This window comes from Zerene cesonia, chromosome 3, assembly GCF_012273895.1.
Source record: "Zerene cesonia ecotype Mississippi chromosome 3, Zerene_cesonia_1.1, whole genome shotgun sequence".
Lineage (NCBI taxonomy): Eukaryota > Metazoa > Arthropoda > Insecta > Lepidoptera > Pieridae > Zerene > Zerene cesonia.
Genome location: NC_052104.1, coordinates 4,171,380 through 4,198,597, shown reverse-complemented (window position 1 = coordinate 4,198,597; position 27,218 = coordinate 4,171,380). Strand labels below are relative to the sequence as shown.

General features: G+C 31.2%; 1 protein-coding gene across 1 annotated transcript in view; it reads left to right on the top strand.

Annotated features, from left to right (window-relative positions):
* Positions 1 to 3,058: 3,058 nt before the first annotated feature.
* Positions 3,059 to 27,218, top strand: part of LOC119838884 (lachesin-like) — a 49,096-nt gene continuing 24,936 nt past the window's right edge. The window contains exons 1-4 of the mRNA XM_038365031.1: positions 3,059 to 3,252; positions 17,992 to 18,279; positions 24,288 to 24,415; positions 25,415 to 25,600. Coding sequence (XP_038220959.1) covers positions 18,168 to 18,279; positions 24,288 to 24,415; positions 25,415 to 25,600 — 426 coding nt within the window. The 5' untranslated portion in view covers positions 3,059 to 3,252; positions 17,992 to 18,167. The remainder of the gene's footprint in view (positions 3,253 to 17,991; positions 18,280 to 24,287; positions 24,416 to 25,414; positions 25,601 to 27,218) is intronic.

Sequence of the window (27,218 nt, the reverse complement as noted above, 5' to 3'; positions counted from 1 at the left end):
CTATTTTAATGCAAGTTCTAAAATAGACTTTCTAACAACTTGATCATCTACGAATCTATAAATATAATGTGTTTTAAAACTATAAATGCATATTGTATTAGATTATGATAAGAAAGTTTTTGCAAACTAAGTATATTACGAAGCTACAGTTGCACAGCGGAATAGAAAGCACCGTGTTATCATATTGGATTCAGGGGCAGATATCAATTACGATAAAACCACTGCACATTCTAGTCTATTACGTTTGGATAACTTACAGTAGGGAGGAATAGAATGGAAACGTACCTTTACCTTTGAATATACCTTCCTTATTAGTATATACTATTAGATCTTTAAAAGAAAATGCTTATTTAGGGATTTAAAAAGTTGGAAATAAGTTTTATGAGTGCATGATGTTTGAATAAGAAGTGTATTGACGTTGATTTTTTTACAATTTAATTGGAATAGACAAATACCCATATTTAAAATATTCTATTTAGTTATTAAATTCAAAACATTTGTAAAAAATAGTTGTAATAGTAATTCAAATTCCAGCTATCTAAAATATTGCTACGATATTTATTCTGTATCCAATTACGCAAGACCTGTTGCAGAGATTTAAAGCATAGCTTGTTACGAAGCGAGAGGATAAAACAATCTAAACAAAAATGCAATTCGCATTTAAATGTCCGCTCCAATCTATCTACGACTCGCCAGTGAAGAATCGGCCGAGGTCCATTATGATAATGAAAGTGACTCCCGTTTGTCTTAAAGTCGTAGCTCAATTTGCAAGGCGAGAGATAAACGCTGTTAAACTGTCGAAGTTCGTGACAAAGCCTGAATAATGCAGATTACACTGAGAAAAATACGGCCGCAGTCAAATCTGCATATTTTATTGGTCCCTTTTCCGCATCCTTTATTCACATCGCTCGCGTCGTCCAAACGATTCGCGGTAGACGTGGATTTATAAACTCGTGACGATTTCTACAAAGGTATTCATTAGTAAAGAGATAGGACATCTTGTTAGTTTCATCCGTTAGTTCGTTTAGAGTTATTTCATTATGACACTCATAATAACGTACAGAGTAATGACTGAGTGTCATAATGGAGTAACTCTAAATGAACGATTATACACTACATACACTAGCTGATATTTGTGAATTTCAGTAATCAGAAATTTCCAAAAACCTTTCAGCCAACCAACCAACCGACCCATCATCATATCTACTGTTTCATGCCGATCTTCTTGGGGCAGTGGTACCTTCCTCGTGCGTATTGGCTCAATTCGAACAGAAGAGAATTTAACTCTTACATTCAAGTATTAAGAATTATTTAAACTATTTTGTGAGTGGTCTATATCAACATCTGAGAACATCATAGAGACATTTTTATTACATTTCTTTAATATATATCTTGAGTTAGTTTTCTTTGAAAAAAGGTAATGGCTTTCGTTATTTGAATGTTTATTTGTGAAATATTTTCTGAGGCCGATTTATGCTATCAAAAATATTTAAAGGATATGGGCATGTAATAAAGGGAAAGATTCCCTTTCAAATCTTTGAGGACCCTGGATTATTCGTATTTTCGACTTGTGATCGTTACTAAGGAATTTCGCTTGTGAACTTTAAGGGCAAAGGATTTATTCATGTTTCGGTTATTAGTAAACCAATTCTGAGTACCTAGATAATATGCTTTCTGGAATTTATTTGATATATATTTTATGCGCCGCATTAAAATGAAATTGCTTTAAAAGATGAAACGGTGATTTTCAAAATCTGCTATTGTTGTAATAAATTGCGATGGGGTGATTAGTGATTATAACCTTTATAACTAATATTATGATATTATAATACTCGACCTAACTATTTCCATATATATGGAAATTGTTTTAAGACCCAATTTAATGAAATTGGTTTTCATTCCTAATTGAATCTGTCTATATAAATAGATATATGTCTCATTATCTGTTTAATACAATATTATCTGTTCTGGTAATATGTTGAACGATATTCTACATTGAATACCATACGTAGGATAAAAAAAAGAAAAAAAAATCGTACGACGAAGTCTATGATCGTACCTTTATATCTCAGTTATGACAAATGAAATCTTCACACTCTATGTGAATATTAATTCAAAAGAATCCTTTTGAGCTGATTTTTGGCGGTGTCGTTCTTTTACGCGCCTCTGCTGTCTACATTTTTCTTTATCTCTTAAATCTTCTCTCAAAGGGCGACTCTGAAGCGCTCAAGGGCATTATTTATCTGATTATTTCTTTTATACAGCATTCAGAGCTTACCATTAAGACCAAAGTAAAAATGCACAAAAAGATTTTCCTTCATTGTTGGTAAGTCACAATTTTAAATATTTAGATTAAATACATCCTACACAAGCAAAAAATAAGACTATTTAACTCGATCGACCTATAAACAATTTGTTGGGGATGGATGCAGTTTGTTAAATTAACTCATCTCTTAATTTAATCAGTGAATTTCTTTATTTAGGAGGGATAAAAAAGCATTATTGACATCAAAATGTTTGTTTTAAATTTTATTTGTGAGCGATACAGTTTTTTATCGATTAGGCTTGAACCGTTTCATGTTCAGTGAAGCTCGCCTCGGGGTTTTAGGTGCTATTAGCCCTGTATAAATAATGTCCGACGTATTTCCAAGGATTACGATTTAGCTTGTACGGCTGATGAAGGTCCAGAGATTTTATATTATTTAATTAAGTAATCTTTGATGAAATAAATCTTTTGTCTTATTATCCTCTTGTTTATTTTTACTACTTCTGATATATACATATTTTTTTGCTAAACTGTTAGACATAATTTTAAATTTAATATGAGGTAAAAACGCTCAGTGAAATAAGTTCCAAGATTGCCATAAAACCCATCCATCCAAACGAAATTAATTATCCGTGTTAAATTAAAATTCGTTCCAAGTTTGACGTTTCAAGGTCTGCTCAAGTCTGGCCGCGTAGATCACGATTGTCATCAGATTTCGACGATTAAGCGTATTCATGGCGTTTACGTTGATGTCGGCTTCAGATGTGTTCAGATGCAACAGGAGCGCGATTGGAGGCGACAGACGCATGCGCCGGGAGGTCAGAGGGACGCGGGCGGCATACAGTCTCCACGCTCCTTGTTAATGAATCGTCGGTACCCGTGCCTCGCGCTGCGTCCAAACATTTGCGCGGCATAAAAAGTTACTACCGTCTCTCTCGCGCCCTCTCACGAGCAACCGCGGGTGCCGTGGTCGCTGTCAATGTGAGGTAAGTGCATTTATCACTAAGTTTCTTTTGTTTTCATAATAAATCACTTAACTCTTACAAACTTCGGACGACTTGTAACTGAATTTAGATGTTCGCGACACGTGAAAACAAAGTTGTAGTGCCGTTATTTCAAGAGATATCGCGTCTTTTTATAGACAAACGATGCGGATTTTTTAGTAATAAGCATTCGAGTAAATGAAATACTTCATTTTGAATCCAAAGCAAATTGAAAAGTGTTTTAATTTGGATTTTACGTGATACTGTTTTTATTGTTCGTGGTTACAAAGAACCTGTCAGCGTTAAAGCTGAGATGAATGAAGTGTCGATGAATAAAAACTCTTGGTTGACGTTCAACGTAAAAAATAATCGACAATAGTCGCCGTGACAACGTTTTGATGTAGGTCTACTTCACACTGCCTATTGTGGCCAATAATAACTTTTCCTCATTTCTCTGACCCAGTTATAAAACCAACACTATAAAACATTACAGTAATAACCGGTCAGTTTTTGCAATAAGAATTAAAAATTGATGTAAGAATTATTAACATATAATTTTATAGCTTATTCGCACATCAAATTGAATAAAATTTGATATTCGTAAGTCTCCAATTTAGAATGTATATAGATGTGCTCTTAGTTGAGTGTCATACTACTCATAAAGGACTTCATTCCGCACGAAGTTCCTTGGCTTTTATTTATCTACAATCTGTTTATTTTTTGTTTATTTTAAACGATACTACAAACAAACCATTATAAAATGTATTTATTTACATGTGATGTGCATAGATTTTCTGCAATACTTGCTTATATTCAGATATTAATGTAATTACTAGCTTGACACTTCTCCTTCTAAATACCAATGAAATGTGGTTAAATAATTTGTTTAGGTTGAGTGTTGGTTTCATATTTTTATTTTATATTTTATTTTATTAAATTGGTAAATGCTTTGTTGTGAGAATTTGTTAACAATATCACTATAGAAAATGTAAAAGAAATATTAAATAAGCATCTAGGTACGTAAACTAACGAGGAGGGAGTTTAGACTTTAGAATTCTAATTGCTAGGATTACTTTCTTATTCGGCTTCAGTTTGCCTTTAGTATAATATACTCATTATCCAAATAGACGGTCTGAAATACCAATGCCTATTTATTTACAAAATACATAGCATAAATTGTTGATTAGAAAATCTGTAATATTTGAGGTTAATTTTTAGTAATTTTACTGCAATAATTGTTTAATCTTTTTATATTTATATCTCCCACCTTCGTGTGTGGGCAACCTGATTTTTTTATTTATTTTAAATTAATATTATATACTAATAACGTCTCTTCTCATTTGTGTACGTATTTGATTTAAACTTCTGTATTCAATTATAATGCAAAGGATTGGATTACTTACCGTAAAATGTATGTTTTAAGTTCGGGGTCAGTATTTGAATCAGTTAAAGAAGGACCTATATTTTTTGTACCTCCTGTCCTTTGTAGGAAATATATCATGATAAATTATTGTAATACATTTCTTATTTCCTATATTCGCAATCATAACTATTTAATTAATGGTCCTTAAAATTTTCACAGAATTAAGTTGATTGAATAACAAAACAGTGTCAGAGATCATAAATTAATAATTAAATTATAATTTAAACATTTGATACGTGTTTTCATTATACATCCATATATTTAATTGGAAATGAAAAACGCATAATTGTTCTTATTTTTATTACTTTCTGAATTTCAAGAAAGAAAATGAAGTGTTTAAAATAAACTTCGTAGAACAGATTGCATAAGTCATTTCTCGACTAGTTAGAATATTACTTTGCTTTAATTATTCTTTATTATTTACGATTTTGTGACATAGCATTGCGAGTATTTCGAAGCATCAGTTATTTATTTGATTTGCACTCGAGTTATTACCAAGATTTTTGAGTGAATATTCAGAAATTCTTTTACAAATTGTCCCAGATATTATCCCTTACAACATTGTAGGAATTCATGTAGGATAATAATAATAAAAATTCACAAGTGTTCTGGCACTTTCTTTGGCCTAACAGGCGTAGTAATCCAGAAATCTTGATACATATCAGAAAAAATTCTTTCCGATATGATAAAATATTAGTATGTAGAGGGAAACTTGCCGGTAATAAAAATGTACTTAATAGACTACAAAGCGCCATGAGGTATCATTATCAGCCTTTTAATGATCCCACTGCAAGGATTGAGGCTTCCTATGGCGGTGTTTAATCCTCAATGCTCACGCAATAAAAAATCTTTTCTGAAGCGTGCATCAAGTTATGTAATAATTAATGTTCTACAATGCACTATGGCTTAATATGTAAAGTACTAATTTTGTAGGAAGATAGATTTAATGAAAGTAGATTCATTAAATTATTCGTGGATTAAATCTTAATTCTTAAATTGTAAATTAAGTCTTTCATTATATTTTTTTTTTAAATAATCGTTGATTATTCTGAATTTGGTCTAGGTAAACTCAATTGTTATGATAGGCTGACTAACCCACACAATCTTTTTAAGCTTAACAATAATATAAAAAATATAATAAAATATCATTTTTTATTTTCTCGTTTTTGCCCGTTTTCCTTCGCCTTCCCAGTCCATTTCTTTTTTTCCACTCGTCAATCGTTTCCGTTTCCCTTTCCCTTTAAAAACGGGCAGCGCATTCGACAGGAACCACTGCGAGTGTTCATGGGCGGTGGTGATCGCTTACCATCAGGTGAACCACCAGCTCAGTTGTTCGCTTATGGAATAAAAAATCTTTCAAGTTTTAAAGATGAACAGATGGAAGTCTAGCATTAACAGATTTTCGGAAATAAACTTGCAATGTCTTTCAGTTTTATTACATCCTAATGTACAGAGTAAAATGCATTTGTACTTTACTATTAAGTCTATATTGTGTGTCAAAATCGTATAATTAAATTAATCTTTTACCCCTTATATTTTGTGTTGTCAATAATTCAATTACATAACAAATAACTTCGCATATCTACTTATAAAAGAGAGAATGTATTAGTTGTAAGCTTTTGTGTAAATTGAGTAAATAGTTCTAAGAAATTTAATTATCAAATTTGTAGGATAATTAATAAAGGAGATTAGTTATCTTAACAAATCTTTCACTTCAAATTAGTAACCTTGTATTTATAACTACCCGTGGTATAGCCTTATATTCTTCCCCAATAAATGGGCTACTTAACAAAGAATTATTTAAATCGGACCAATAGTTCTTGAGATTAGTGCGTACAAACAAACTCTTCAGCTTTATAATATTAGTATAGATAAAAATGATTAAGATGTCTATAGAAATTATTTGCTTTATTTGTTTACTGTTAAATTATATGAAAAAAAAAATCAAATTTTACACATATGTTTTTTGGTAATTAATGTCGTTTGAGTCTGTAGCCGTTCGTTGACTAATATTGATATTATCTTGATGGATTCTCGTGCAAATATTTTACTTTGTGGTGTGGGTAAGGCGTGTATGGTTTGATGTAAATTATCTTTCAAGCAAACTCCGCTCCATTATTTTGGATTCCTTAAACTATAATGAATGGAGAAGCTACATCTTTTACGCTATGGTATATAAATAGTGTACGCGAGCTTTTCATAAGGAGATTAAGTTTTTATTTCGTCCTCGCCATTGAAGTTTAGCGAAGTAGCAGCTGGCCTGTTAACCCGTTTAGAGCTAACAAAAAAATCTTGAACAATGTGAAATGTATGCAGCACTTAGTTGTACTCTGAACAAAAACATTTCGTTGAATACTCACTGAAAATGCTTAGCTACTTGAAGATCTTGATAGAATCGCTTTTTGTATTGATGCAATATAACATTCTTTATGTATTTATTTTGTAATGAGTTTGGAGACTCAACGATACATTCGTTCGTACGTGGCGATGTGTTAGTGATGTTATTTTTTTAACTCTATTATTGAGAAACGCAATATTCAAATATTTACTACGTATAATAGAACAATTAACATTTTTGTCCATATTTTTTAGTTTCCAGAAAATAATGTCTTACCTAACAGAATTATTGTCTCATTGATAAGGCTATATTTGAAGTGGAGTGGAGGATAAATCACACGTTTCAAGTGTACTTACATTTCGTTTGTACATCTGACATAAAACAGAAATTCAAGTCTAAAATATACTTAACGTCTGTCTTCACGGAACAAATCCCAGTCTATTTTCACTCTGTGTAAATTGAATCAAAAGATTAAACACGAATTCTATTGCTATAAAATTTTATCTTTATTAAATTCAATGAATTTAATCTATAACTCGGAGACGTGGATTAAATATTAAGCCGGTGGTCGATCTTTAATCTATGAAGAAAGCCTGTCAACAGTTACTTGGATGTACCACGATTAATGTTTTGCGGCAACACGACCTCAATGTTTTAATATTCAAGCTGAATTTTATTGTTCTCTGGTGATATCTGGAGATATTTTTAATGAAATTCGGGAATACTGGGACGCGAAAGCGTATTGTATAGTATATTTAGTGTAACGCAAATAAAGCGAATTGTCTTCAAATTGCAGTTATACGTAGCAGTGTTAAGGAAAGATAAAGATCTGGTATCTATGGGACATAGGATACATAGTTTTATTAAAATAACTTAGACTAGGTTGAGACAAAGTATTAACTAATTACTTCCGTACGTTAAATACATGCATATGTAAAAAACCTTAAACAAAACAATCTAGGTATTATTCATATTAATTATAACAAAGTTGCGATTTGGAAAATGTACGTCTGATTACTTTGAAAGCTGTATTTTGTTTTATTATTGAGAGCCGCCAGCGCCAAGTTGGTCCGTAAAAGTTGTTCTTAGGAATGATAACTAATTATAAGCACACTTTGTAAATGATAATTATATTTTAACCAAAACCAAAATCGCCTTCAAGTTGTCAGACATAGACTAAATTGAAATGGGACTACATGGGAGGCACTAGCTTACAAATAAAAAAAACAACCGAAATAATCGGCTAACACACTACGTTATAAAACAAAATATATGTATAACAAACACAAAAATACAGTCGATTGTTTAGTCATCGATTACCTCCTTTTTTGAATTCGGCTGAAATTAGTTAACTACGATTTGCATTATAGAAGATAAAGAAAAAATGTTTCAGAATTTTTCACAGTAAAATGTAATATGATACGTAATAATGTATAAAATTAAACGAAGCTGATAGCGATCGTTACGGAGTGATACAGTATACTTAAGGCATATTGTTCTCCTAGAGAAATGATGAAAATGAAGACACGCCATAGAGGAGAGGAACGTATTAAAATCATGAAATTTACCATGTTTAATACATGTCATGGGCGTTTCCAGATAAACTTAACAGTTGATCAGTACCGGGTTTTTCAAACCGGAATAAAGAGAAATGTTATAGGCGTTAAAAGAAGAGATAAAATAAGTTACAAAAAATGAAAGGTTTTACATAATTTAAAGACGGTAAGAAACATACAAAATTTTAATATCGTGTTTAACAGGGCATATGCTAAGAGAACTGATGAATGGATCAAAAAATAACAGAATGGTATCCCAAGAACGGAAAAAGAAGCAAAGGACGACATACGAAATGTTGGGATTCTGACCTTAAAATAGTGGCTGGTTTTGTCTGGATGACACCAACAACAAGAGATAGTGAGAGATGGGAATCTTTAATCGTATCGGGGGCCATAATCAATGACTAACTATTGAATCTAACCCAAAAAACATAGATACGATAATTATTAAAAAACGTAATTAGAAATGTTTCCTCTAAAATATCGAGGTAAACGGTAGTTAACACTTGTTTATTTTATATGTATTGTTATTTATAGTCATGAGTATTTTACAGATATTGGTAATTTATACATTGATAACAAATTTTCTTTTTACTCAATACCTACTAAGTTCATAAAGCAAATCTTGCGAAAATCGACTTATTTTCTATAACAACCCATGTTCTGAGATATACTAACACACTATTGAATGACAAGCATTATAATGAGAAAATATAACCACAAAGAAACTTCATTCCATCATTCGTGTCGATCATAATAAAATCCAAAATCCAATCATAATAAAGATACAATACAGCGATTAGAAATACAATGTAGCACAAAGGTACTATATTCTGATATTTTGATTGTGCTATATCATTCTGGTTTATGCAAATATTAGTATCTATCGGGTTTGGCGGGAACAGAATCATTTTGATAAAACGTTGCACAATTTCCGCCCGTGGTCACGCCGAGAAGCGTTGATTACAATGATAAAGTGCCTACCATTCAATATAGATTTTACGTCCTTTGTCAAGCTTTTCGTGATTTTGATAGTCACACTGTTTTACTTCAATTAGGATAATGCTCAAATTGGGAAATTTGCATGTCATGTTTGTTTCGCGATTTGTTTTTAAATTGTACAGAAGTATGAGGCATAGTACATTTACTTTATTCATATGTGTAGTTGTGACTTGTATTTTATATGTTGTTCTTATTCTTTTTGTATGATTATGTTTTTTTTAGAGATTAATTGACTCTAGAGGTATATTATTTTAGACACTTTTTTGTACTTTGTTTACTCTGCAGACACAATAATCATATTACAAAATCACTCGGTTGCGACATGAAAGACAGACAAGCTAACATATAATGCTCTTTCGCTTTTATAATATTAGTATATATATTATAATATTACTTTTATATATAGTAATAATCATAAAACAAAACTGTATGGTAATGCCAATCTCTGTATATAACTCTAAATAATAACAAAATCTTTATGAATAACATTCCTTTGAAGCCTTCACATATTATATTTATCCTTAATATAAAGCTGTTGTTATACGCGTTCCGTAATGTGTAATCTGAACGTTCAGAGATGTTTTGTTTAAGACTTTACGAGCGAGTATCGAACATTATAAACACGAAATAATAAATTTTCATCGCCTCTAAACGATTTTCACTTAAGGCAATTTGGGTTTAACATAATGATATATACGAATTACAACGCGATAGGCATTAACGTGAATTTCCGTCGCGTAAATAATAACATAAAGATTTTCCAATACATGTACCAAATAACAGACCCTCGGGCGTGCGCCCGACACCGGGTAATTCCACCAAATACGACCTCCGTTTCTCCCAGTTCACTGGAAAAATATGATGCACACACATTATTACATTTTGTACGTTCAATAGGCTCGTTATTATGTGATGGCAAAACGTGGCTTCGTACACTTTTGACTTTTATTTTGTACTATCCTCGTATTGTGGTTAAGATAGCGAGTTACGTAATTTTGTATATTAACGTAATTATACAAATAGTTCTAATGTAAACGATTCTCTAATTAATTATTAAAACAAAGCGGTTACAAATTTTCAATAGAGCACGCGGATAGTTTTATAAATATCATTTAAAGTTATAATAGTAGTTTTTTATTTTATTACAATTTAAGTTATTTGTGTTTTAGTATGTGAAGATGATATTAAAAATGTATGTATACGTACAAACAGCGAATCCATATAGAGTACAATATAGTATCTATAAAATGTAATACACTGGTCTCCTTGTAATTTAATATTAATTCTTAATTTTCGTCAATATACGTTATTGAGGAATGTCCGAAATTGCTTTAAGGGAAGCGATTAGAATGTTATGATTTTATGAAAACGTCGATGGAAGCTGAAAAAAACATCATTGCTTTCGCTGCAAGCCATAAATATTTCCTATGTCGAAGCACATAATGGAAACCAGAGTCTATTAATGAATGCCAATGGAATTGCATTTTGAGAAATGATTCATTGCGTGCGATATTAATTGGATTACATTAATGAGGTATTTTTGATTTTAGTCATAAACAAATTAATATAAATTTTTACTTGTTTAAGGTAATAATATAAGTATAGGGTTTACATACAGAAAGTGTAACGTATCAATCATGAATACGTCTAATTCAAAGGATGTAATGTTAATTAACACGAAACTTGATAAGTTGTATTATTATTCATCATATGTTTTTACAAAAGGTAGTTAATAAGTAATGGGTTAACAAAGGTTGTTATATAGTACATATGGATTTCTGGGTTCATATTACAATTTAATCCTATTAAATATTTGCTTTAATATGTACAATGAAATGTTCTTCATTAGATATACCTATACGATAGGTTATATACGTATACCATAGTTCTATACGATAATAATAAACTTAAAAGCAAACTCAAACATATATTTATTCAATTAGACTTCATATAGAAGCACTTTTGAGTCTTCATAACACACATTTACCACCGGTTTGGAAGTTTCTACAGAAAAGAGTCCGCAAGAAACTCTGTAGTTGCTCTTTCTCAATCGTGTCAATTTTAAATTTTTATTCTACATATGTAATATGTATACATAATAATGTTTCTAAAGAACTGTCCTGTGGTTCTTAAGCGTCAACATCCCATGGGTTTTCATCCTTCAAATATTAATTAACGCTATAGTAGGCTCTCTGAACTTATACATTTTTAATATAGGTTTTAAATTTAACACTACTAGACTCTTAATACTAGGAAGAATTTATTGTAAGAGCGTATACCTTGTTCCATAAATGAATTTTTAGTTAAGAGAACTGGAAATCAGGCATTACAATTTTTATTATTATATGCGCCTGTATTATATGTAACTATATGTAATAATGTATTGTATGCAACTGTCTCTCTATAATGCAACTGTCTTGAATAAATTATTAATCGTATATTCCTAATGGCTCTTATCCTCTTACCAGTTAATGAAATATCCTGTATGTGGAACATTTTTTAAATACAACACATACAAACATACACCTTAGTCAAAATGCCGAGAAGCGACATTCTAAATACATTATAGATGACGAATAATTACTTATACGCAATGGACGTATATATTAACTAATTTCTTCTATTAGTATGTATGACTTATTAAGAAGAGATAGATATAATATTTCTATATGCATTGTATCCACACCCAGAAGTTAATCGTAAATTCTACAATAAAATTCAATTGGTACATACATTTGTGACATTGTGCAGTAAAACGATGATTGTTTTATTACACGTATGGATCACCCCGGATCAAGTGGCGGTCCAATATTTGGGCAGCACTTGGCCACCAGTGAGTGATGACCGAGACTTTCCGATAAATGAAATTTCGCTTCATCCATTTTGATATATCCACGACCTTCATAAATGTAAGCGTGTTTTATGAATAGACATTTGTTATTAGTAGAGTTTTTATAGTGACTCGGTAAAGAGAGATGCATACAGAACCAATTCGCTCACCAAACAAAATATTTGTGCATTTGAAGCAAACAGTATTGTGATAAAGTCTAGTAGACGATATTTCTTGCACTAGTCGACATGAGCTCATTGTATTTGAGATTTTATACATATATTGTGTTGCTATTTGTCCATCCAAAAATTAAATTGTTTAGATATTGAATTCAAATATCTATAATTTACAAAAAAACTTTATAATAATTGTCTTTCGCCATTGCATATGAAGTGGAAGATTCCTGATCTTCCACAAATATCGATTGCTTTTGATTTTCTACAAATAAATTTTGAAATTTACCTTGTTTTACGCAACAGTTCGACGAATATAACGTACAGTCGGAATAATAAGTCCGAGTGTGAAATTAGGAGTATAAATTGTATCCATTTTGACCCTTTCGTATGCGAATGACGGATCGCTAGTTCTTTTTCAAAACTTTTGTAAAGGGATTCACTTAATTGAATGAGAATTTAAGGGAATTGTCGGTTAACGAGCGAAGTTTTCACCGCAATGGATGTAATTAATTGAGAACTTTTTTAACTTTGTCACAGTTTGCGACTTAGTTGAATTCCAAATACCTTTTTCTTTTCCCTAATACCTACCTGCGTCGAGAATGCTAAATCGAAATGACATTTTCTTTAAATATTATTTAATTTTTGATAATTCAAACACTAATTGAATTTATACATATTACAAGTTTAAAAAAAAATGCATTTTTGTCAGTATTGTTATTCTTAAATTTCGCTCGGGCTGGTATTTTTTACGTTGGTAATAATCCCATCCTATCCTACTAATATTATAAATGCGAAAGTTTGTAAAGATGTGTGTGTGTTTAATGCTCTTTCACGCAAAAACTACTAAACCGATTTCAATGAAATTTGGTACGTAAATAGCTGGACAACTGGAATAACATATAGACATCTTTTTATCGTGATACTCCTAGAAGATACGGACTTACGCGGGTGAAACCGCGTGGCGCAGCTAGGTTTTATTTAAACTAAAAGTACATCATAAAATTTGTTTGAAAATCTATACAACGCGATTATCCTCATCTGCCCTTCAGACGCACAAAGACATACAGATAAGCTAATTACTTATTACGATTAAGCGGTAGCTACTTGCGTAAAATTTTTACGAAAATTTTCGCAGACTGCCATTCTGAATAATGGGTATACGTCCACCACAATGGCAGTAATTAAACAGACAATTTAACTTTTTAATTGTGAATTAAGAAAGCTCGAGTTCAAAGAACATGCGCTATGCAATTAATTATATGGAAAGGTTATTGTCCGTATGGTCCCGACTGCAATTCGAATACCTGTGATTTTGTATAGCGATATGATTCATTTAATTGCATTCCTTTCGTATTTAAAGGGTAATATTTAGAAAATTATATGTGATAATAATTTAAAGCAAACAAATTATGACGAAAACATAAAATTCTAAATAATTTTGTGTATAAATAAGGTACAACCCAAAGCAATAAAATAGTATATGTCTGCATCAATTGTAATTAAGAAGTTGTTGACATAGAAGCTCTGAAAAGGAAATTAGTGAATTTATATGAGAAAAATTGTTAAAATGTTTTCGTGTAGTATATAAATGATATTTACGATGCCATCGATCCGCTAAACCAGTGAAGGTTTTAAAGTTATTTCTAGCTGAAGTGTGTAGTATTAACGTTAGTTTGGCGTCTGGCCAGGATAGGCTTTAGACCCCCTCTAAATTTGAGCCGATATTTAATTTTCGTGAATTGCGATATCGCTGTCATTCTCAGCTTTCGCATTTGAACGAATTCGTGCAAGAGAATAATAAATAAGGAACTAAAAGTTGTACAAAACTTCCTTGAAATTTTGAATAAATTGTTTATTTTTATACAGATAATAGATTCTGTACAAAAAGTTATAACTATCTAAAGTAGAATTTTATGAAATAGAACTGTGCATATTTCAATGTATGGTATATATGTAGGTACTTTTGATAGAACTTCATTTCCACATTTGTACGTAAAATAATAAATTAATTAAAAAAACTAAAGTAGTTCTCTATATTAATTGCTTTTTGATTGTGTTAGTTCAAAATGTTTCGCAGTATCATGAATAACAATAGTTTCAAATGTATTACTTAATATAATCAGAATTTGAGGATGAACATAGACAATGTAAATACGACAATAGGACGCGGAGTGGAGGCTGGTTAGACTCGTATCAGTGGCGTGGCACTCGCGAGATAACTGAACATGCCGTCTTTGTATACAAATGTAAAATTATTAATCTACTGGATGACTTCCTGCTAGAGTATCAAACGATCGTTACAAAAATACGCATAGCGTATTCCATGAAATTAATTTATATTCGTTTTTAACCTTATGTTGTCAATAAATACTGTCCTATTGATTTCACTTCGTCCACATCGTTTCTTCCTTTCACTCAAAAACATTTATTTTACACTCGTTCATTTTTATTAATGTCTGCGTTAAACGTTCATTCGCCCATTTTTTGCTGGCAAATTTTTCGTGCATATTTCAAGGGGAATTAAATTGTTCGAAACTTTGTTGGACAGTTTGTCGAATGAGAGTAATCGAATGACAGTTCGTGTTAGACTTTTATAGAAGACACAAAGCATTGAATGTAAAACGTGTTTTTAAGTGGCAGAATAAAGTTACCGTGTGGTATACAGAGCGTTGAATTTTATAGGGAAGAATAGGTGCCCTTTGGAAAGCCCGAAAGGCAATCCCGTAAATCTCTATTTGTCGCAACTAAAACAGGTCACGGTGGAAGGCTATTACGTTCCCTAAATGCTGCCGAACTCCCTGTAGAGCGCTCTAATCCACTCCGAACGGGCTGGTGTCAAACGCAGGGTAGGGTTGTTTATATTGTTTATTGTCGCGACGCCCGTTCCTATGGCAAAGACACTGCCGTCGCATGTTACCAGAGTGAACGCGTTTCAATCGATTGTGCCAAGTGGCATATCCTGTAAACGATCATTCTATGTGAAGTGATTTATTGTGTTATTCAGGCTCCGCAATTTCACATACAATATCTTTTTAAATAATTGTGTTAAGCACATTACACACATGACATCTGATTTATTGTTAAAATAATTGACTGAGAAATTTATTTCATTGCGAGCCAGATAATTATGATCAATATAATGATAAATTTAATGTTACGCTTATTATATTATAATGCTTATGTATAAATAATCATTATTTGTAGAAGCTTCAATAAAAAATAAGTAATAAAAGAATTAACAATCTATTTTTCGATTGCGTTTTAACAATTATTTCTGCTTCGGTTTTTATAAAGATACGATAAATCAAAAGGAACAAACAAACACTCGAAACAATATAGTAACAGTCCGACAATCATTCGTGTTTTATCTGAGTTTGTTCACGCTACGCGCGGAAACTGCTGTAATAAAAAACTATCACAGAGCCCATGTAAAGCTGTATCCACATCGCTACATATTATGTGCCGGGTACCTACTTGTGAACCTTGTTGTGTTCATTGTTTAGCAGATATGAATAAATGCTTAGCACCATTCGTAGTGTTATATTACCTTTCATAAAAGCTCTGGAGTATTGTAACACGGATGTAACAAGTATCTTTCATTATATTGAAAATGAATATGTATATATTTCTACAACGATGTTACTGATAAATACAAACACACACACACATTGTTAGTAACTTATAAGACATTAGGTAATGTCGTCCCAACATTATAACTTACTTTACTTTTTTTTTTAATTTTCTTAAAGTTGAATGTGAACAGGGGAAATTTTATTCTTTTTTAGTTATTACAATTAAAGAGCAGACAATTACGGCAAACCTCCTCAATCAATCGTACTTAAATTATAGGTATTGTAATTAACGCAACTTTCTTTTATATAATATCTGTGTCTAGATAAAATAGAAAAAAAATGTGTGATAGGTAAGAAAGAGAAGGACATATTGGCATCGGTTGAGTAATATAACATACGAAAGTGTAAACATTATCGCTTAAAAGTTTTCCTAGAGCCGTGTTTTTCTATTTCCAGCGAAGCAATGTTTATTTTCCTTTAGATAGATTTATTTTTAAAACTTTATATTCGATTTGATAAAAAATATGATTTGTTGATTTTTACTATGAATAGTTTTGAATATACTACTTTATATCATAGGTGCTCTACCTGTAATTGTATGTAGATGTAAGATTTAGCTATTTAGGCCATGTAACGCAATGTATTGATTAACTATTGGATATAAATGATATACTGTTTACAATATTCAGTTTTAAAAGAAAAGCAGTGTTATTTCTCGATAAATAATTTCACCAAAGGTGGCAATCCATTTGAAGTCGCATAAAGCCTCTGCAAATGTTCATGGGCGGTGCTGATCGCTTACCATCAGGAGAACCACCAGCTCCTTTATACTATAACTTTTTTTTTTATTTGGTCCGACAAATTGCAATTTTCTCAAAAATAAAAGCAGATATTATCCTTTTCAACCTCAGCTATATTTCAGTAAATAAATGGATCTCTTTCTTATCTAATTAGTTATGCTCTAATAACTTAGAGCGAGTTTTTTATTTATATAAGCATATAATATGCATTTAATAAAAAGCTTTTATTTCTCATCAGGCAGAATCAGTCTATCAGATTGTGGAATTTATTCTGTATTATACCAAAGAGCAATTTAATACAATTTTGGTGAATGCTCGGGAATATTTTAATTCAACTAAGTCCTTCTTAGTTGAAGTAAAAAGAAATACTATTGAAAAGATAAATCAGGTTCATCTTAAGCAGTGCTTTTCCTACAAATGCAGAGCCGGATTTAGGGGACTCGGGCCATAGCCCATTCTCTAAAAAACTATCGAAAAAAAAATAATTAAAAGGGAAACTAGACTGGAAAATATGTCCATTTTATATCGAAAATAATTTGGGGTAAAGAGGGACTCCACTGCTTTGCCCCAAAGTCGCCAGACTTCATAATCTGACCCTGTACTATTGTAACAGATATATAAGAAAAACTCGCTTTAAATCAAGATATAAGCAGACCATCTCCACTTTCGAGTAAAGTAATCGTATAATTTCCTTAAAATAAGCTGTGGTGTGGACTGCTGAAATGTTTTAGTTTGTCAATAACTACATGAGGACTAATAAATACATACTAAAAGCATAAACGCAAAAAAAAAACAGCTCAAAAACTCCACTCCATATCGACCTATAAAAACAACGACAATTGTCATTGCTATTTTAATTAAATAATATTTTTCTAACTTAACATGATCATTGTAATACGAATTTGCTTAACATAAATGAAAAATCATATTTAGTTAATGATGTCATTGTACGTTGAAAATATTATTTAAATTGCATTAATATGTAGACATCAACTTCTATTAGTTGTGTTGTTTTGTTTTTTAAATATTTTTTCCTTTGTTTCAGATGTGACGGGAACAAAGGACACCATTATAACATGACAATAAGAAAATAAAACATAGAATAGCGAAGAAAAATATTTGCTATGTCTGTAGAAGCGAAGACAATAAAATTTTAATTTCCCGAAGAGTATAATGGTATTATAACGGGCGAAATGTGAGATAGAGCCGGTTGAAAATCAAATGTCTGTTGACATTATGGCTGCGGAGGTACTGAGGCGTTCGCGAGCCGTTACCATGGAAACCGGAGGGCTCCCGCTAGTTTCTACATTTGCTCTCCTTACTATTGTGGCTGGTAAGTTTAAAAGTTATTTTTTTTTAATAAATTTTCTGCATTTCTTTGTCTACACTTCATTCTCAAATTTTATTTAAAGTTAATTTTAATGCTATAGATTATTTACCAGCGTTTAAGAACTTCTCATTGTACTTTAATATAATGTAAATATGTGTGGTTATTTACAATTAATCAATAAGGAATGTCAATAACTGCAGCTATTGACATTAATATATAATACGGCAGGTAATCCAAAGGCACATTTGATTTGGTGCAATTAGTAAATTTGGTCTAAACGAAACGTTAAAGCAAGCCTGATGAAAGGCTTAATATCCTGTCCGGCACCTCCTTACGCCTCTTTGAAAACATTAATTTTCTCTTCCTGCCACCGAATAAATTAATGTGAGTGCCACTAAATCTTCCCTCGAAAGTCACCGGCCAATGTTCATTTTCATCGTTCGCAGCATCTTTTAAAACCTGCGCTTTAATTTAAAAATGAATGTAGCAATTTAATTTCTATCTTCAAGCGACACTTTTTATTACTTTTGCTTAATTATAATTACATGATGAAGGCATTAAACAAGATATTAGAGTTTTATAAAAATCTGTGTTGATTATAAATATGCTGCATTTGTCTAGACTTTGTGATCGATACTGTGAAACCATAAAGCTAACCCTACATACATGATCGAACAAATTGTTGCGCTTTAATGACTGTCTACGCTAGCTGCAGTTTAGAAGCAATGCCGACCCAGATTCTCTCACGTTGTCGGCACGCTTACGTTGACGTTAGAACGTTGCCTTAGCAGATTCCAAGTTTAATTGAAAACAGTCTAAACAACCTTTCTTTTAATTGCTTAACGCTTTTAACTCATCTGTGCAGTATCCATGGTGGATTCCTCCGTGTATAATTCCTTAATAAATTAATTCAGTCGTGAGAAAAGCGAAGGACGGATCAGTTTTCAAAAAATTTTTTTTATAATTACTTGATAAGAGCTAATCATAGCATTATCTGTATGGAAATTACGAGCGCGTGGTGAATTTAATGCGATTCTATCAGAATGTAATTATAGACCTCGATGGGCGTAAAATACTGAATAATTGAAATACGTAATCGGATGGAGCTGCAATGAAACTCGAAATGCGTACAAATATGATTTATGTTTTGATCAAAACACTGATTAGTTTTAAATCAAGATCAGGTGGAAAATAGGTCTTATTTATATAAATAAAAGAGACTAATGTAAAGAGTAGACTTCAATTTATTTAGAGTCAAACCATTATTGTTGTAAATTCTTTAGTAAATACAAAGTAGAAACGTATTTTACACATTCGTAGATTAATGACATGAATTAAGAAATCAGTTTTAGAAAACATGTTTATTCTTTTAACTAAGAGACGATTTGAAACATATACGTCCAAGTATTACACAATAAGATGTAATATCATTTTGATAATCATATAATATATTATTTTTACACAGGTTGTTTAGTTATAATATTCGACAAATAAGTTTTAAATAAAAATTAGATTCAGTTCTAAACGAGCTCAGAATGTTTCGCAAATCTTATCAAATTATATATTTCACGTCGTAAAGTGATATCAAGATAAACGGGAGCGTCGTTTAAGTTAGTGGTGGCCGATGGACGATGCTACAGTTATTAATTTTCATTCGGTGTGAAATTCGCTTATATGAAAAAACTTTGATGCGACATTTTTGACACGGTCTAGATTAACTGCCGCTATCGTTTAACTTGAAATAAAATAAAATAAAACTTGCCTTTATTTTATAAACGTGTGAATAATTTGTGGAATTAACGAATAATAAATATTTTATATAGATTGCTGTACTCAGTATTTGAGATTTTATGACATATTCGACTTTTATAATTCGACGTTTAAATTCATAATAATATGATAAAAATTACTGTATTTTCAATAAAGTTGCAGCAAACATATGTTGAAATAGTGTGACTGAATATTCGATATTAATATTACATATCTAAGCTTACCGGGTAAACATTGAAATCAACTTTAAATTTAGTCAAATGTTGCTTTATTTCATTTCTTTTCGTTTTATCTTTTGTCTCTGAAAATCATATAGAACAGCAGGTCCGATGAATTGTTGTTTGTATCAAAACTGAATTTAATTGAATAAATGAAAGCAATAGCACTAAAACATATTATTAAAAAATAAAACTTCCGTTATTGCCATTTAAAGAATACATTCCATGTGTTTTTATGTTTAAGACTTTGATTGAGTATTGATTATATGAGTGATAATGCACTTACAAATGTTTAAATTGTATCATATCTTGTTCCATGTTATCATGATGTTTCCCACTCAATATTTCTATTCGCACGTCGTTTATATTAGTGAGATTTGTCTCGTACGTATAATCTTAACGTGTCTGTAATTTTTTATCTTACTTCTTTAAATAAATCAATTTTACGTAGATTTAATTTAAGCTCATATCAACCAGCAGGCCGGAAACTCATTAACTGGCAGTGAGTTGACACAATTTTAAATTTATATTCATTTAACGATTCGCTACTTCATTGGAATTATATTAATAATAATTCACAGTATGTTTTGACAATTATATTTACGTGGTTATGCATTCTATGTAAATTTTTAACAGAACTAGATATTGTTTTTTGTTTGATGTTAACATAAATTCAATGTTTTTGAACCGAGGATGATTTATGGGGTTGTAGTTTGCTCATGTTTGTGAATCTATTTTTGATTTACGAGCCATAAAATTGTGTTATTTACATACATAGCGTAAGCATAATATTAAATATAAAATAAACATTTTACTAGCTGCTCACCCCGGGTAGAATTTTTTGTATGTTTTTAAATTTCGTATGAATTATTATTATCTTAATCCAAGCCGGAGCAATCCGGCGAATCTTAAATCATTAAAACCGCCCAGCCGTTCTTGAGTTATAAGTGGTATATATAATAAACATGACTTTCCTTTATATGTATAGATACAATTTTGATGCAAATGAATTATTTAAATTCTACGCTATAAATAACACTATTAAATATTGTTCAGAAAAAAGTTAACAATTTATAAAAAAACAGTTTACACATCATAACATCTACTGAGTAAATCTTAGTTCAGACAATTGGAAGGGGGAAAGCTTGTCCAACTGGAATTTGTGTCAGAGTAGCACATTGTAGGAATAACTGGCAGATAGTATATTAGCTCGGATCTAAAGTTCTATAACTCGCAAACGAGATTGTTATACAGAACACTTTTAATAGTTTGAATAAGGAGCTTGGATGCGCTTTGATAATGTTCAAGCTATTATAAAGATTGATTCGGATGTTGTTGTTTATAAAATGTATTGTCATATATTTTATAAGAATATAGTCGTACTTATAATTATAACATCCTCTGTGTTTTCTTCATTTGATGTAATGAATTGGCCAAAGTCTTCAGTCTTTTAATATTTGTCACCCATGTTTTTGTGCATGATATAAACTTTTCACGTATACGTTTTGATTTAACACATTTTTTATGCCATGAAGGAACAGAATCTTCAATCAATTATTGAAATATCATTAAAACCATGCGAGCATTGAAAACAATATCGAATTGCTTCCATTGAAATCATTTAACTCAATTTCACATGATTTAACGTGGTAAATGATACATAGAAAGGCGGAAACCAACGCATAGTTGCATAGGGATTAATTGATGCGGGCTCAATAATGATGCCGTGATCACTACTCTGCTCGTATCCTGGTAATTTGACGGTCCAGATAAAGCGTTATTTAATCGACGTCATTTTACAACAGATCCTATTGTACACGAAGCACCGATCGCGTAGACAGCCGGTCTGAAATTAATAAGCCTTTGTTTTATTTTGTCGGCATGAGCTGACTGTATTTGTACTGTCAATAATTGCTTTCGAATTTATTGGACTGCAGTGATATCTTAAAGATAACGGAACTTGCTCGTTTTTCAATTATTTAAATAAACTTTATTTGCTACATATAAGTTTTATTAACTATTTCTTGTTTAGTTTGGTCTAATTGAATCACGTCACTCACACTTCTACACTACACATGTTGGAATTTAATAATTTATATATGTATTTGTTTCGTCTATATGGAGGTGCCTTTATCTCTAACGTATTTTCGAATTAATGTCCGTCAAAATTATAACGAACATAAGCGGAGTAAGCAATATATCATTCATGATGGAACACCGCAATCAGGTCACCGTGAAGCGTAAAAAAACATTGAATTAGAATTTTGCATTAGTCGAATTGGCCGAAAATATTTGGCCATCCTAAATTCTGCCACAAAGCCATTAATCGTTTTGATGTCACAGTATGGGACATTTAGTGTGACCCTTTTAGAGCGGTAGCCTTCTCAATACTTGTCCCTAATCACTGGACGCCAAAAAGCGACTGCTGGTGACCAAAACCGAATTATGAATAACGCTTGACCGCTTTTAAATGGCTGATACTAATTGCAATCAGTTCATTATGAAGGAAACTCTACTGCAATGTTTTCAATGCGTGAGTAACGTATATGTTAGATTCACGCATATATAAATGTAAATTGAAGACTAATAATTATGTGGCGTTGTTTACGAACCCGTGATAGTTATTTGCGAACCACAGTGTGTTGATTCTGATAGCTATCAATTTGCGCTAATGGCGACTGTCACTTAAGTAATATTCACTTTACGAGTATAATTACATCTCTGCTAGTATGACAAATGTGAAAGTATCTCTGTGTGTGTCTTGACCACAAAATCAATTCAGTTAACCGATTTAGTTGAAATTTGATACAGTGTATATTGAGGCGAAAAAAAACTTAGCATATTTTAACCCCGAGAATTTTACGAAATGTGAACTGTGTGTGGGAAAACCCGGAGGGTGTCCATCTCTTTATTACTACACGAGCGAAATAATGGGCGAAAAGCTTGTACAAAATGTATTTAACTCAATTAAAGAAAATCGGTCTTTTTTCTCAAATGATAGAACATAATCTTCTATAAAAGGTTTAAACGCTATAAACTATTAATGAAGCATAGAAAGTTATGTTTACAAACAGCGACAACAATTTAATGGAAGCATGCTGTGCTCTAGTATTTGTTTGATGTGGATGCATTATACTTTTCTTTTATTGGTACGCTAAAGTGAGTTTGCTCTATTTTATGCTGATATTTTTTCAGTTAAAAATATAAATTCTAAATCTTTCTCTCTTGATTAGGTATAAATGTATTTATGCTTCTTAAAATTTAAAGGGTTGTAATATGTATATTGTATTATCTAATTTCTTATTTTATGCTTATGCTATAACAACGGTTAACATTGATAAGTATGGTTGTTGTTTATAGCTTTAGTAATTGTTATAAAAATGTTAAATATTTTGAGTTATTTATATTTTACATTACAAAAATGTTCCACGTAGCATATAATTTAGATTTTTATTTTGTATCGTTTTGTTCAAATCGCAATTATATCGTTCAGTAAATTGTTCAAACATAATAAACGTACAATGATCCCAAAACGTAATTTATTTTAACGATCTACAAATATTAATTTTAATAAAAATCAACGATGTTAGCAATATGAGAGTGTTGTTATATTCCCCCATTTCAAACGAGTCTAAAAGTCAATTCAATATTCATTCTTTTGATTCAATTCGGATACAGTGAAAATCTAATTTGCAGAGCATTTTTATACAGGTATTTTGATATTTATCAATTTATTGTGAACAAATCCCGATAGAAAATTCTATCAAATCCAATAGAGATTCATCCCGTATTGCAGTATACCGCAAAGATAATAACAAATATCTCGTTGAATTTGCCGTTTCCATTGTTTTGATATATCTTTAAAATAATGAGGAAGCGTAATGAAACCTCATAATTCGATAGCACAAGCATATTGCAGTACAATCGCGTTCACAAAACAGTTACAATTGAACGCATTAATAGTGAGTTTATTGCAAAGCGCAGTCCTCTGATATTAAAGTGATAACTTAGGCGGTATTGCAGGTCAGCTGCAGGGTCCCGGGTACGGCGAGCAGGAGCCGGAGTTTCTCGCTCCTCTTGAGAATATTACCGTTGCATTGGGCAGAGATGTGCACTTCACGTGTACTGTCAATCATCTTGGCGGGTATAAGGTAATGTATATAATAATATAATAATATAACATGATTTTTTAAAATAAGTTATTATCATTTTTTTGTACGAAGAAGGTCACTGATGTTTCTGGGTAGGGATGTGCCACAGATTTTAAAATGAGACCCAAAGGCAAGAAATTCCTATCAACTACAAATATAATTACACCAATCGGTTGAAAACCGACGGAGTTTTCGAGAACCAAAACTAAGACAAATCAAATTAAGTCAAATCGGATTTTAATTAAGTTCCTTCGTTTTTAGAAACGCCCGTTAAAATAAGAGTAAATGTGGAAATGAATTACATCTAAAATCATTGTTTTTAAATCATTCCATTTTTATTATTTTGCATTAGTAATCTACAAATATCTCCGTAATTTTTTAACCAGAACGCTGTATAACGTTGAACATTTCGACGCGTTTTCAATTACGTTTTTATTTGAGACTTAAAAATAGTGGATTTTCCTTATAATGAGCTACAATTCGAGTTATTCATTCTAAAAACTGTATCTCGTGATTTTCTGATTTCCCATGAGACATTGTGAAATCTTTCTTAACAGATATCTAGGAAGAGTAAAACACACAAAATTAAAATAGATAAACACAGTAATTTTTTACAACAGCTGTTTTTTAACATGGTTAAGATTTCAACAGTTAAATAGTTTAGCATAGAATAAAATATACGATTGATGTTGCATGTGATATTTATTGAATAATTTTCTTTAAATTGGGGGTTAAGATATATAATGCTTAAATTTAATTTTTAGCTTTATAGCATTGAAATGCTTTATAAATTAGAAATTTTGAAAGAATAGAAAATTTTTTTTCTATTCTTTCAAAATTTCTAAGATATAATGCTTGTAATGCTGTATAACGTTTTTTTTTACAATATAAATTAGATGTACAAAAAAATTACTTTGAACAACTATTTTGAACAACAAAAAGTAATATTCACTCTTGGCTATAGAAAAGGCAATGGTAAACAATTTTTATTTATTTTAGGTGGCATGGATAAAATCGGACACCAAAACAATTCTGGCGATACACACACACATGGTGAACATAAATCCAAGGCTATCGGTCACACACAACGGTCACAATACTTGGAAACTGTATATCAGCAGCGTAGAGCCCAAAGATTCCGGAACCTACATGTGCCAGATTAACACTGATCCTATGAAGAGTCAGGTAAGATTGAAAGTTTCTATATATTTTCCAGCACTATGGCACGGCTTCTATGCACGTTTATTAATATGTGAAAAGAAAAATTTGTTCTCCCTTTAAAGCATATTGGTTAGAGTATTGTTGAATCGATATTCATATAAAAAGGAATGCAGGAACCGAAATTATACGTGAATAAAATATAAACGTTTAACTGCAATGTATTGCAGTATAACACAGTATAAACAGACTTTTGTGCTTATTTTTTGATGTAAACTCTAGCTTTGTTTACTTTATAGTTATCGTGATGGTGAAAAATATTTGATTGCATATTAAATAATCATATAACCGACTGACTGAGTACATTTCTGAGTAATAATTATTCTAACCTTTCTTTAAAGTTGAGTTGAAGCAGTTATTTCGAAACCATGTTTGCCTCTCCATATAGAATTATAGAAAGCACAGCCAGACAACTGTAGGATACTCTTTAGAAAACAATATTTGCTGTAACTCGCCAAACGACGAAATTCGTAGAACAAATTTTGAAAAGCGGATTACGTATGTTGCATATGAAATCGGCATAGTAGTACGTCTATGTAGATTACATTTTGATGGATTCCTTATTGTCTAAGATCCGAGCGCGTGATATATACGTTCATATGTTTGATCAATAATGTATAATTTTTATCGATATTTATAACTAAACCAATGCCGATCCGCAAAGGTGCCCATCCAAATATGGCCGCAATTAATTTCAATTAAAATGTAATTAATTTTTTATTTTTGAACTATTACGTTCACTTGTAATTGTTAAAAGATATATTTCATTAGAAAGAAATTTACCTGAGATACCGAATAAGTTCAAGGTGCCATCTCTCACTTGGCCGCATCCTAATGTCAGCCAGGTGTAAACAGGTATACTTTTGTGAAATATATACGTTCATAATGTATTATCATGTGATACATACCAAATCGAAGATTAATTTTTTCTCTACACGATGAGATATAGGTGCCTATGCAAAAATGCCCGCAAATAGTGATTGCCAGCGATTAAAGATAAATAAAAGCGAGAGAAACTTACGATAAACACCGTTTGTCAAATAAAGATAGAGCATGCCAGCTGCTTGTCGTTTTCATAATAATAAAAAAAAAAATAAAAACACTAGTATTAAATAGAAATTTTTATGACAATTTTTATAAAGACCGAAAATAAAGGAAACTTAATATTGTTAAAAATTGTAAAAAAAAAAATTAAGATAAATTATATATTTAAAATGACGTTTCACAGTTAAAAGTTATTGGTTGAGTTAAAGATTAATTATTATGACATATTATTTTTACTGCTCAATTTTTGGAGAATTTTAAACTCCAAGCAAATACCCGAGGTACTAGTTGAGCACCTTATCTATAGACGCATGCGCAGTAGCATGAAAACGACAAGCAGCTGGCATGCTCTATCTTTATTTGACAAACGGTGTTTATCGTAAGTTTCTCTCGCTGTTATTTATCTTTAATCGCTGGCAATCACTATTTGCGGGCATTTTTGCATAGGCACCTATATCTCATCGTGTAGAGAAAAAATTAATCTTCGATTTGGTATGTATAACATGATAATACATTATGAACGTATATATTTAACAAAAGT